Below are 13,314 nucleotides of genomic sequence, written 5' to 3' on the forward strand. Positions count from 1 at the left end.
AAAAGGGTTTATTTTTAGAAGACTGCTCAGGGCAGACTTCCAGCAATCTCAATGATTCAGTATTTAATCACGAACCCAGTGCCTAACACAGGTTAGGTACTCAAAAAATTTCCTAAATAAATAAATTGAATGAGATAGGTGTTTTAAAAACAGCCATCTGTCGGCAGGGACATAGCTATGATACTATCTGGCCCTTTTTGTACTTGGCTGCATACGAGGACTTTAGTAACCCAGCCCTGCCATTATCTTTCTTGAATTTCTTTCTGCCACCTCTGCATTCAAGTCCCCTGAACCCCTTAGTTTCCTGGACCTCTCATGCTCTCTCCAGAGGAAGGCAGGCAGCAGACTATAAAGGGCAATTCTTGAGCTGTGGCTTCAGACTGACCTGGGTTTTTATCCTGTCTTTCCCACTTACTAGCTCTAAGATCCTGGGGAAATTAGTTTGCTTTTCTGAACAGGTTTTCTCACCTGAAAAGGAAGTAATAATAACTTTTGGTGGGGGGGGTCATCAAAATTAACAAGACAATGTATAAGACCTAATAAAATGCCTGCCCCCAAAGCAACAATAAATTCATGGTAGCTAGTTTTGTTTTTTATGTAGATCTGCACTCAGGGCTCCCACCTCCACCCAGAGCCATTGACTTAAAATTATATGCAAACATTAAAGATACACTCAGAGTACCCCAAAGGGAGAAAATAACAGAAGAAGGGAAAGAATTATAGTGAATAGACAAAAAAATAAAAAAATGTTTAGGGACATTTCTAAGCAGAGCAAATCGGTCTCCAGAAACATCGAAGTTAACACATGATATAATGGTGGTGCTAAAGAGGACGTTGAGAAAAGCTAAGTAAGGTAAGGAAGTGTGCATTATATGTTGGAAAAAGATGCATCGGTAAGAGCTAAAATTGAAAAGCCAGGGCTCCTGACTCCCTTTCATGAACCATTACTCAGAGACTATTCATGAAGGGAGGACAGTTAAGTACATTGACTAAAACCTCCACCCTGGACTCAATTTCTTGTCCAGCTGCCACTGACTCTGAGACTTTGGGCAAGGTGTTCCAAGTCGCTGATCATCAATATCCTCATCTGCAAAATGGGTACACTCTTAGTGACTACATGTGGTTGTTATAAGGCTTCAATGAAAATGTTGGTAAAGTTCTTAGAATAATGCTTGATACACAGCACCCAATTAATATTAGCATTATTCACTCATTCCTTCCTTCCCTCTTCCAGCAAATATTTACCAAAAAACCTATCATTGCCACTAGGCACCACAGAAACTAACATTGTATCAAATAACTCTGCCTTTGTTCAAGGTAGAAGTCTGTTACAAACAGAGCTACTCAATGAACAAAATTCATTTTCAAAGAGACCCCCTAGTATACATTTCTATACTGACAACTTTTATCATTTGTAGAATACTGAGCCATTAAAAGGAATAAAACTACTTGAACATTGATTAAATTCAAAGGACTGAATACTAGCTAACACACATTATGTAGGAAGAACTGCTTAGAGCGCCACATACATAGACACATTTATTCCTCACAACAACCCTATCAAGTAGGTACGGCAACTATTTCCATTTTAGGGATTAAAAAAAACCCCAAGGCTCAGGGAAGTTAAGTAACTTCCCCAAGGTCACACAGTTACTAGGTGGCAGACTGGGATTTAAAACCAGGGGAGTGTGGCTTCAGGGTCTGCACTCAATTGTTCCACTTGGCTACCAACTGGGTGGATGTCTACTAGAAAACCTGTAGAAAACAGCATAAAGCGCTTGTAATCTTAAAGCTCCTGCTTCCTTGCCTTCTCCTTGCCCCTGAGCTGTCCTCCTCGCCTTTCTCCTTCCAGATGTTCCCTTAGTGCCACGCTCTTCTCATGGAAATCTATACAGAACACAGATTATACATGGGATGTTCATAGATATATTTTAATAATCTAGTTTTCTGAGAACTCTTAAAAAAATCTTTACTCTGAATTATTTCAGAACTGCAAAGCAAACAGTAGAGGCCAAACATTTCACTCGTGATCAAGAACTTAAATTTCCTGTGTCATTCCCCTACTGCTGACAAGGGAATGCTCCCTTTTGCATGATTTGAAAATTCTACCAGGCCAGGCTCATCTAGATCTTAGCACTTCCACCTTCAAAGAGTATTTACTTATAAAAATAACACGTGTTCTATAATTTAATTAATATTTATTAACTGCTCAGAAAGTAGTGTGAAACATTATTCTCACACAGCTCAAGTTATGAGGTTATTAACTTATAATGAAACACAGGGAGAACACAAGTAGTCTAAGAAACTCTTTGGAAAGTAATTACTTGACACTAGTTTCTAATTAATGAAATTCTCTGTTCTAAAATGAAAATTTCTTATCAATGTATGCCTATTACCAATCCATGTTTAATGAATTTGGGATGCCGATACTTGGAGCGAGCGCTTGCAATCATGAAGAAATAACTCCTTATGTTCAAGATGAGGATTGGGAAGAATTCAAATGCAGCCCTTGGAGATAGGGATAAGTAACCCTAAATCCTAAATCCTAAGCTTACTTATTTAGCAAGACAATTAAAGGCTAGCGAGTGAGAGGGTGGCTACATCTCCAGCACACCCAGGGGAAGGAACTATTACCAAGTGAAAAGATTCACTAAAAGTGGGACAGTGGAAACGCAGGGCTAGAGTCCTGGGCAGTGGAGAAGGACAAAGCAGAAACACAAATATAATAAGGAAGTGGGAGAAAATAGTTTTTTAAAGGCACAGAAAAGATAATGAAAGCTACGATTAAGGTACACGGGAAAGTTCCGACACGGCCGCGTTCTCCTTTTCCTTCACTCTGCTCTGAAGAAACCAGCCATCTCAAACCTAAAGAATATGGATTAAACTGATGTTCCCAACTCCTCTGTGTTAGTTTCCTATTGCTGTGATAACAAATCACCACAGGCCGCGCGGCTTAAGACAACACAAATGTATCATCTTAGAGTTCTGGAGGTCAGAAGTAAAAAATGGGTTGGCAGGACTGCATTCCTTCTGGAGGCTCTAGGGGAAAAGCTGGTTCCTTGCTTTTCCTAGCTTCTGCGATCCACCTGCATTCCTTGTCCCTTCCTCCATCTTTGAGGCACATCACTCCAACGTCTGCTCCAATCATCAAATCTCCCTCTCTTACTCTGACCCTCCTGCCTCTCTCTTTCCCTTATAAGGACCCTTGTAATTACACTGGACCCACTCGGATCATCCAGGATAATCTCCCCATCTCAAGAGCCTAAACTTATTCACATCAGCAAAATCCCTTCTGCCATGTGAAGGTAACACATTCATAGGTTCTGGGGATTAGGACAAGGATATCTCTGGGGATTATTATCCTGCCTGCCAACCCCTCCTAGGTGACGTTTAGCTATTTTTCATCTTCCCATTGGGGAAATTCTTATTTTAACTACAAGGGGACTATTACTCTATCAGAATACCAAGTGAAATGAAAGATTTAATAAATGATTCTTACCAGTTTCCAATGAAACGAGGGTCATCCTGATTAAGGTGGATGGGACTTCTAGGATCAACGTAAAAACCAATAAGAAGTCCACCTAATAAATATCCCACTGCAGGACCAAGTGCTCCCATGACATACATGATGGCTGAGAAGACAGAAGGGGAAATGCGAAATATAACATTGTGTCATTTGTTTCAGTAGTTGTCTAATTTCAGTCATACCATGCATATGTCACAGTTAAATCCAGTTAACAACTTCCAAAGACAGAGAACTTTAGAGATCCTGTCTACGTTGACATTTGGGTTTCAAACCACGTCCTTTATTTAACTGTTCCCTGTTGTCCGCTTAGAACATCAGAACTTCTTTGGTTACTTCTGAAAGTACAGACCTGGGCTAGTTATGAAGGCAGACACTGGATAACCAAGAGAGGCTAACAGGTAGTCTCAAGATAAGAAAAGAGAAAGAAGTAGACGTCCCTCATCCCAGCTAGAAGATTCTAACGGGCTGAGGGAACTCGAGGCCAGTTTTGCCATGAAGCTGGATTCAGCAGCCTCAAAGCACTAATGTTTTCAAATCACCACTTGAGAATCAAAGAAGACCTCACAGTGTGTTTGGTTTATTGTTAAACGAGGAATATTACTTAAAGGTTAATAAATCTCCTTAAATGGCACGAGAGAGACAGTCCAAATGGAAAGCACTAACGTGCAGCTGAATTTGAAAAAATGTTAAAGCACATGTCCAAAGGGAGAGGGGTGTTTACTGTCAGTAGGTCAGAAAGGCTGTCATTCTGTCCAAAAACATGTGGCCATCAAAATGGGCTTATAGGAAAAATGACAACAACAGATGCACGGTCATTTCTTTATATTGCTTTCACTGCTGTGATTCAAATTTTTAAAATAAATAACATATTGCCAATTTGTACATTTTGAGGTAGAAGAGGAAATTCCTTGAAAGTCATAGAAAAATCTAGCTGCACTCCAAACACGTGTCCCCCTGTTGAAACTCAGTTATTTGGGGACAAATCAATAAACACTTTTAAGATACCCCTGTGTGCAAGGCATGATAAACTCAGATGATACATGCTTCTCATTTCTGTTGCTTTCCTGCATTTTAACCAAAGAATAAATAAGTGATTTGTCATACCCTTTAAATAGTACCTATTTACCAGAAAGCAAATTTGGACTAGTCAGAATCCCTTCGCCTGACTTTATCAGGTGCACCTAAATAAACACTGAATAACCTTATACTTCCTGTAACTTACAACTACAGACAGTCATTTAACACCTGCTAGCACTTTCCTCACCATTTCAAAAGAGAAAAGCACAGTGTTTATTTATCTTACAGAATCATATGATTATAACAATAAGACATTAGGTTCTTCGACTTCTCCATCTGTGTTTGGAAATGAAGAACCGAGGCATAGCAGCAAGTAATTGGCATTCTTTTGGACACATGCTTTTAATAAAATAAAATTTGACTTTTGATAAATATCTTGTTAACCTCTCTGTTTATAGCCTAAAACAGAGCTCAAGAATAGAAAGTATTTTTTCAGTTTCAGGTATTCCCATAAGCACATGAAGATAAAATATATGTTTACACCTCCAGGCAAACCAGCGCCATTTACAACTCAAAACTGTAATGAGGCCAAAATGTGACACAAATCATCTCCCCAAAATTGTTCTTCTGGCGTGAAAGAGACTGTCTTACAAACACAGACGGAGGAAAAGGTATTTCCGCCATACTCTTTATGCCTGGGGCACTTGCGTGCAGCATCTTGAAGTGCCAAGAAGCCATGTGCAGGATGTGTGCTGGCAGGACCACTCAATCAGCCGGTGAATGGAAAACCAATGAAATAACGTGCACCAAGAAACCTTAACTGCTTTATGAACTATAGGTCAAGCTTTTTAAAATTCACCTATAGAATCAGAAAAATTCATTTTTATTGTATAGCAAACAATGTTAGGTCCAATGGAATCACTCTCATTAACAGAAATACATATATGTACATCTACATATGTACAACTATATAACTATACTACAGGTTATACTATATGATATAGTACAATAACTATGCTGCATACATAAATACATGTTTATATATTTATAAATATATATCATACATATATGTATATATAACTTACTACCATAGTCCCATTTAGTAAATAAATCACTCTAGCCACTGAGTTAACATTTGTTAATTCATTAACTAATGGCACTTATTCAGAGCTTTTTAGAGGAGCAAATTGTTAAAGCAAACCACTAACTCCCTCAGTCAAAAATTCCCCATCAGGGGTTTCCCTGGTGGTGCGTGGTTTAGAGTCCGCCTGCCGATGCAGGGGACACGGGTTCGTGCCCCAGTCCGGGAAGATCCCACATGCCGCGGAGCGGCTGGGTCCGTGAGCCATGGCCGCTGAGCCTGCGCGTCCGGAGCCTGTGCTCCGCAACGGGAGAGGCCACAACAGTGAGAGGCCCGCGTACCGCAAAAAAAAAAAAAAAAAAAAAGTTACAACTCTTTCCCCCATTCTTCCCGTCGTTTCTCTGATCCATGTTTCTCCTCAGCATGTATCACCACCTAACACACTTTATCTTTCCTTGGTTCATCTTGTTGATCCCCTGTTCTCCCCGACCGGACCGTAAGCTCCACGAGATCGGGGACGCCTGACGGAGGGGTTCACTGCTGTGTCCCCCGTACCCAGCAGTATAGGAGGCATCACCCATACTCACTCCCATTATTCATTACTTCCGTCACCACCACGGAGTCTGCACCGTCTATGGCCAATAACAGATGTCAGTGACAAACTCTTCCTCAGTGTCTACCATCTCTTGAGACACTAGCTAATGACATAGATGTCAATCCATATTGCATATAGTGAACTTGGTAATTTCATGGTTTTTGACTGTCTCATCGGATGTGATTATACTATCATTGGGTTTTTTTCTCATGATGAGGAGCTTGTACTGAGAACACAGGCTATTCGATGAGCTAACAATAGAAACAAAAATACAAGTTCCAGTCTTTTCTTCCTGCCCTCTCCGTGGATGGTCTCACACACCTCCTCTTTGAGAGAACGCTGGACCATTCCATTCTTTTTTTTTTTTTTTAACATCTTTATTGGAGTATAATTGCTTTACAATGGTGTGTTAGTTTCTGCTTTATAACAAAGTGAATCAGTTATACATATACATATGTCCCCATATCTCCTCCCTCTTGTTTCTCCCTCCCACCCTCCCTATCCCACCCCTCTATGTGGTCGCAAAGCATGAGCTGATCTCCCTGTGATATGCGGCTGCTTCCCACTAGCTATCTATTTTACATTTGGTAGTGTATATATGTCCATGCCACTCTCTCACCTCATCCCAGCTTACCCTTCCCCCTCCCCGTGTCCTCAAGTCCATTCTCTATGTCTGCATCTTTATACCTGTCCTGCCCCTAGGTTCTTCAGAACCATTTTTTTGGTTTGTTTTGCATTTTATCTTTTTAAAAACACTTTTCATCTGGGTTTTATTTTTTAATTAACTTTCAAGTTTTTCTTTTAAATCATTGATTACCTTCTAGTTCTCATACCTTAAGTAAATTTACTTACTTTTTTAGCCTTATTTTTATTAGGCTAATTTTTTTATTTTTAAAAATTTGTTTGATTTCAAACCTTAAATCTTGTTAAACTCCTGAATTTGAACTTATGTTTTGGTATTTGGCGGTTTCTCTTTCTTTTTTTTATCCTTCTGACAAGATCTTCTTTTAACAGTCTTTGTTTATCTTAGTCTTCTCTTACATTTTGCTTGTTTTGTGATCAGTTTTAGCAGTAGCTTGTTAGAAGCTGGGCTGGGCCTCGTATCACATCTGGACCCATCTCCCCACTGTCTCTGTGGTCCCGTCCCAGCTTCCCTGCATGGCTGCCCCCACCAGTTAGGGATGGCAGCCTGAGCGACTCAGGGTTAATTCTGCCCTGGGCTCAAGGCTCGCTTTGCACACGGCTTATTTGATTAGCTGGACCCTATGATTGTTGTCTTGAATTATCCAGTAATGAGAAAATTCAAGCTCTAAATCCAAGGTCTGCGATGAATAAGCACTAACAGTAAGACAAGCCAGGCCCGCAGAGTGAAACAGACAAGCCAGAGGGCACCTCGTTCAGTTCCACCTGCCCTGGGGAGGGTCCTACGGGTTGATCAACCTTCCCAGTGGCTCCCTGAGAGAAGAAGCACAATGCACCCTGCGATGCCAGCCTGCACCTGTTCCACCCCTGCAGTCGGACACCTCCGTTTCTCCATTTCTGGCAGAGTTGAAAGGCCCTCCTTCCTCATCACAAAAGCCCAAGTTGGCTACAAAATTATCTCAAATAAGGTTGTTCCGTGAGATCAGCTGCGACCCAGGCAGCATTTCTCTGAAGTCTACGGAATCTGTGTTGTGTTGGGTAACTCAACCTGCCCCTTGTCGGAGAGCAGGCAATTTTCTCTGCCCTTCTAGGTTCTTCTGGCTGGTCTAAGAATTCAACTGACATGAATCAGATTAACAGGAGAAAAATCACACAAAAGTTTAATAACATGTATACATGGGAGAGACTCAGGAAAACTCAACTCACCAAAAATGGCCAAAGTCATTATACCAAGGCCAAAGCCTTAAACACCAAGTTCAGCTAAAGACAAAAGAGGATGTTGGGGGTAGTGGTTCGGGACCTCAAAGGGGAGGAAGGCAATTTCACATGGAGATGGAAAAGCAAAGATTTGGTAAATGAATGCTTGCTGGGCCAGGCAGAGACTCCGGGACACAGAGAGGAATCGTAACAAACAGACTTTGCTAGGTTCCCCCCTGTCCACACACCTAGTTCCTCCATAGTTACCTACAGTGATAGCTCCCTTCCCGGAACAGGTCCTCTATCTACACTTTTATGCACTTAGGCGGAAGGTCAAATGTTCTTCCCGAGTCTTTTGGGCCTTGAGTATTTTCAGCTCGAAATAATCCCATGCCAAAGAGACATTTGCAGTGGTAAATTTTCCTCCCCTCCACCCTAAATCCCAAGAAATGACTCCAGGACCCCTCACAGTGGTCAGTCAGGCAGCCATGAGCCTCACTGGACCGGGGAAACCGAGGGGCCCAATCAAAACCAGCAAAGATCCCAGTAGCACAGAGAGCTTCGCAGTCACCTCCTTCCCGGCCTTATATCCCAAATGGTTGAGCAGCGCTCCACATCACGGGGTCACAGGTCACTCACTCAGCCATGCACTCTGTGATGCCAGGCCCTGGGACAAGGAGGGGGCATTGCAAAGGTGAATAAGAGGGGTGCGTGGTCCCCCAGAAAGAACCATGTAAAACCAACTATGATTCAAGGCTCAGTGATTAAATACAACCAACACCAACGACGCGCTGTGGACCACAGGGGAAGAATGATGCGTTGTAACAGTTGAGGAGAGAAGACAGACAGAGCTTCATGGAAAAGAGGGCTCCTGGCCTAAGCCTGCAAGGACAGGAGAAAGGACACCAGCGGCTGAGGGGCTCGCGTGGCACAGGCGTGGGGATTTGGAAGAGCCCAACATGTTCAGAGAACTGCAGGTGATCTTACACCTGGGGGTGTGGTGAGGTAGAGAAGAGGGACCACCGCCGCCGCCATCCCCGTCCCCTCCGGGGGCCTCGGTACCCAGCTGTGTGCAGGCTGCCAGTCCCTCTGCTCTGGGACAGTGAGAGTGGACAGCAGCATCTCCCTGGCTTCCCTACCATTCAGCATCCTTAAGAAGTGATTTTTCTGTTGTTGAGGAACAAGTTACTTCTACTGTGCAGTGGAGGGCAGGCCTTCTAGAAAGGGAAGTCAGGGCCCTGGTCCTGGGCCTCCTGAGCACTTGTTTCTGTCCTCCCACTCCCCTCCCCTCCCTCTCTCCCTCCGACACCAGTCATTGCAACTCAGTCGGGACGGAGTCCAGGGTACCATGTCATGGCCGGAGGCCTCTCCTGCCACCTCCTCCCTGCTGGCCCCAGCTCTTGGGAGTGTAAACAATTCTCCTTCTCACGCATGCTCCTCATTTATGGGCAGAATTCAGTGAAAGAACCACTACCCTCAACTGGGGCGGGGAGCAGGGACATCTTTTCTTTCCACCTGTTCAGTTTCCATGCTCCCTTCTTTCAAGAAAAGCCGTTCCGCTTTCCTTTGGGACCATCCATCTCCTCACCGCACAGTCTTGACGGCCTGTCGGTCATGGAGCCCTGTCCTTGGTGGTTCATCGGTGGACGGGGGACGAACCCAGGCCCATCAAGCAGATGCCCTTCTTCTCCTTGTAATAGTTTCCCCGGCTCCCCACGTGGCTCACACCCCTACTTCTCCCTGATCTCTGCTCCAATATCACCCCTTAGGGTAGCCAACGCTCACCCCATATCGAACAGGACACCCCGCTCCCCACCCTCACCGTGTCTGATCACCGTACCCTGCTGGAGTTCTCACCGTGGCACACATCACCATACAACGTGACTTTGGGGGCGGTGGGGAGCTGCTTAGTATCTGTCTCTCCCACTGGAATGTCAGTTCCGCGAGAACAAGGACTTTTTCAGGGATGCCTTATCAATCCCTACGCACTGCTGGCCATCGGCACTAATAAACGTCATTGAACAGAGACACCAGGCAGGCATGGCCTTCCACCCTTGAGTGAAGTAACAGAAGCTGTCAAAGTGGATTCATCCTTGCAACACTGCCCTCCATCCACGGCTCGCGCTCCCTGGATCCCTGGGGCTGCCCTGTCCCGTGTGCCATCTCTATGCCCCTTTCCCATGAAGTGCTGGGTTAGACAGACGTGGTTCCCCGGCTTTACAGTCACAGAGCACTGACCCTCATCCCACCCCACTCCAGGCCTGACCCTTACCTCTGCCAGGCCCTCCATGGGCCACCACCCTCCCCTGCTGGGCTTCCCAAATCCTCAGAGCCTCTTTGTAACTGGCCTGGATTTGCCATACCCTCATTTGAACTTGACCTTTAATGGACCAGCCCCTGCATCCGTGTTGCTCTCCACCACCCACTACTCGTCCCTCTCTATCCACCACTTCCCGTTGTCCCCTCTGGGGCAGGACCTACCTTCTCAGTGCCCCACGTGGCGGTGCATGCCGCTAGGAACTGATGCTGACAGGGGTTTAGGTTACAAGTAAAATTCAGGCTCAGTCTCAGGACCTGGGCTCACACCCAGGATGCTCCCACAGAGAAACGGTTTGCCTACCTGCCTAAGGTCCTCAAATGACCACCAAACCCATCTGGGACATAGTGATAGGAGGTCGCCTTCTTGAATATATTTGGTACCACAGCTACTATACACAACAAGAGGACATGAAAAGCAAGCCACACTTCACTGCAACACAGCAGCAGTGATACCAATGGACACTCAACTTGCACAGCTTCTTGAAAATTAGCCAAGGTGCTTCATAGCACCGGAGCGCCAGGGTGAAGGAAAGCATTCCCTCACTTATGCCTTACACTCACAAGCACAGGCAGATAAGAGACCTCTGATCTCGGGTTTTTTTTTTTTTTTTTTTGCGGTACGCGGGCCTCTCACTGTTGTGGCCTCTCCCGCCGCGGAGCACAGGCTCCGGACGCGCAGGCTCAGCGGCCATGGCTCACGGGCCCAGCCACTCCACGGCATGTGGGATCTTCCCGGACCGGGTCACGAACCCGTGTCCCCTGCATCGGCAGGCGGACTCTCAACCACTGCGCCACCAGGGAAGCCCTGATCTCGGTTATTTTGAGCAGCAACTTTTCTTTCTTTTAAGTGATTCCGTTATTTTGACACAGGCCTGACAGCAAAAGAAGAGCTGCCACAGCAGTCAGGCAAGAGTCTATCACTTTGCTAAAACATTCAGAGAGCATCTTAGGTCGCAAATGAGATGAGGGAGATGGCTTTAAGTAGATTCCGAGTGTTTTTTCCTCTCTACCAGAGCAAACAGTAGTTGGTTGACACTCACCATCTTTCTTTAGAAATACTTTCAAAGTCATCTGTAGTCTAAAAGGAAACATACAAGTACATATGGAAACAGCCAGTTGCACTTAATTCATACCTGGGGCATGGTGGGGAGGAGGGTAATGTGCTGTGGCTTAAAACATCAAATTGTTCACCTGTGAGTGACCACTGTCTATAAATTTAATCTAGTCCTCAGGAAGGACCACAGGATAGCTACCATGAAAGCATGAAAAAAAATTAAGTCAAAAATGTTTTAATTTTAATTTGGGGGCAAAAAGAAAGTTTTATTAGAAATAGACTCACAGACATAGAAATTAAACTTATGGTTACCAAAGAGGAGGGGGGAGGGATAAATTAGGAGTTTGGGATTAAAATATACACACTCCTATATGTAAAATAGATAACCAACAAGGACCTACTATATAGCACAGGGAACTATATTCAGTATCTTGTAATAACCTATAATGAAAGAGAGTGTAAAAAAAAATATATATATATATATAGATTTATATATAGATGTATAACTGGGACTTCCCTGGTGGCGCAGTGGTTAAGAATCTACCTGCCAATGCAGGGCACATGGGTTCGAGCCCTGGTCCAGGAAGATCCCACATGCTGCGGAGAAACTAAGCCCACACGCCACAACTACTGAGCCTGCACTCTAGAGCCCACAAGCCACAACTACTGAAGCCTGAGCACCTAGAGCCCGTGCTCTGCAACAAGAGAAGCCACCGCAATGAGAAGTCCGTGCACTGCAATGAAAAGTAGCCCCCGCTCGCCACAAGTAGAGAAAGCCCACGCGCAGCAACAAAGACCCAATGCAGCCAAAAATTAATTAACTAATAAATAATAATAATAAATTAATAACTTTAAAAAAAGATACTGTAATCAAGACAACGTAGTATTGGCTTAAAGACAGACAAACAGATCAATGGAATAGAAAAGAAAGTCCAGAAACAGACCCACACATATATATGGACAACAGGCCTTTGACAAAGAAGTCAAGATAATTCCATTGAAAAAGGATATTCTTTTCAACAAATGGTGCTGAAACCATTAGATATCCATATAAAAAAGGAACTGAAAATAGATCACTGACCTAAATGTAAAACCTAAAACTATAAAACTTCTAAAACAATTGGGGAAAATATTTTTCAACAGACAGTTTACCAGAGAATATCTGTGGATGGCAAATAAGAACATGCACAATGTTCAGTATCACTAGTCATTAGGGAAGAGCAAATTAAAGCCACAGTGAGGGGAAAAGGGGGAAGTAAATAGGAGCTTGGGATGAACATATACACACGACTATATATAAAATAGATAACCAACAAGGACCTACTGTATAGCACAGGGAACTCTACTCAATATTTTGTAATAGCCTATAAAGGAAAAGAATCTGAAAAAAAATATATATATATATATTTATATATCTGAATCACTCTGCTGTACACCTGAAACACAACATTGTAAATCAACTGCACTTCAATTTTAAAAAAACCACAATGAAATACCACTAAACTCCTATTCAAATGGTTAAAATTAAAAAGGTAATTATACCAAGTACTGGTGAGCATGTCAAGCAATTAGAACTCTCATGCACTGCAGAGGTGAAACATAAAACGTTACAGACACTTTGGAAGTGCCTTAAGGAGTTAGACGTATAACTACCCCATGATTCAAGCATTTCACTCCTAGGTATTTTCACAAGAGATATGAAAACATGTGTCCATACGAAGGGTTACATACAAATATTCAGAGCAGCTCTATTTGTAGGAGCCAAGAACCGGAAACAACAAAAACGTCCATCAAGAGGTGAGCGGATAAACTAATTGTAGTATATTCATACAATGGAATACTATTTAGCAGTACAAAGAAATGAATTATTGATACACACTAAA

General features: G+C 43.4%; 1 protein-coding gene across 1 annotated transcript in view; it reads right to left on the reverse strand.

Annotated features, from left to right (window-relative positions):
• SLCO5A1 (solute carrier organic anion transporter family member 5A1) overlaps window positions 1–13,314 on the reverse strand; it is a gene marked incomplete at both ends in the record, with an annotated part of 119,067 nt that overhangs the window by 67,863 nt on the left and 37,890 nt on the right. Inside the window, one exon of the mRNA XM_079722716.1 lies at window positions 3,500–3,632. Within this exon, the coding sequence (XP_079578842.1) occupies window positions 3,500–3,632 (133 nt within the window). The remainder of the gene's footprint in view (window positions 1–3,499; window positions 3,633–13,314) is intronic.

This window comes from Hyperoodon ampullatus (assembly GCF_949752795.1).
Source record: "Hyperoodon ampullatus genome assembly, chromosome: 17".
NCBI lineage: Eukaryota > Metazoa > Chordata > Mammalia > Artiodactyla > Ziphiidae > Hyperoodon > Hyperoodon ampullatus.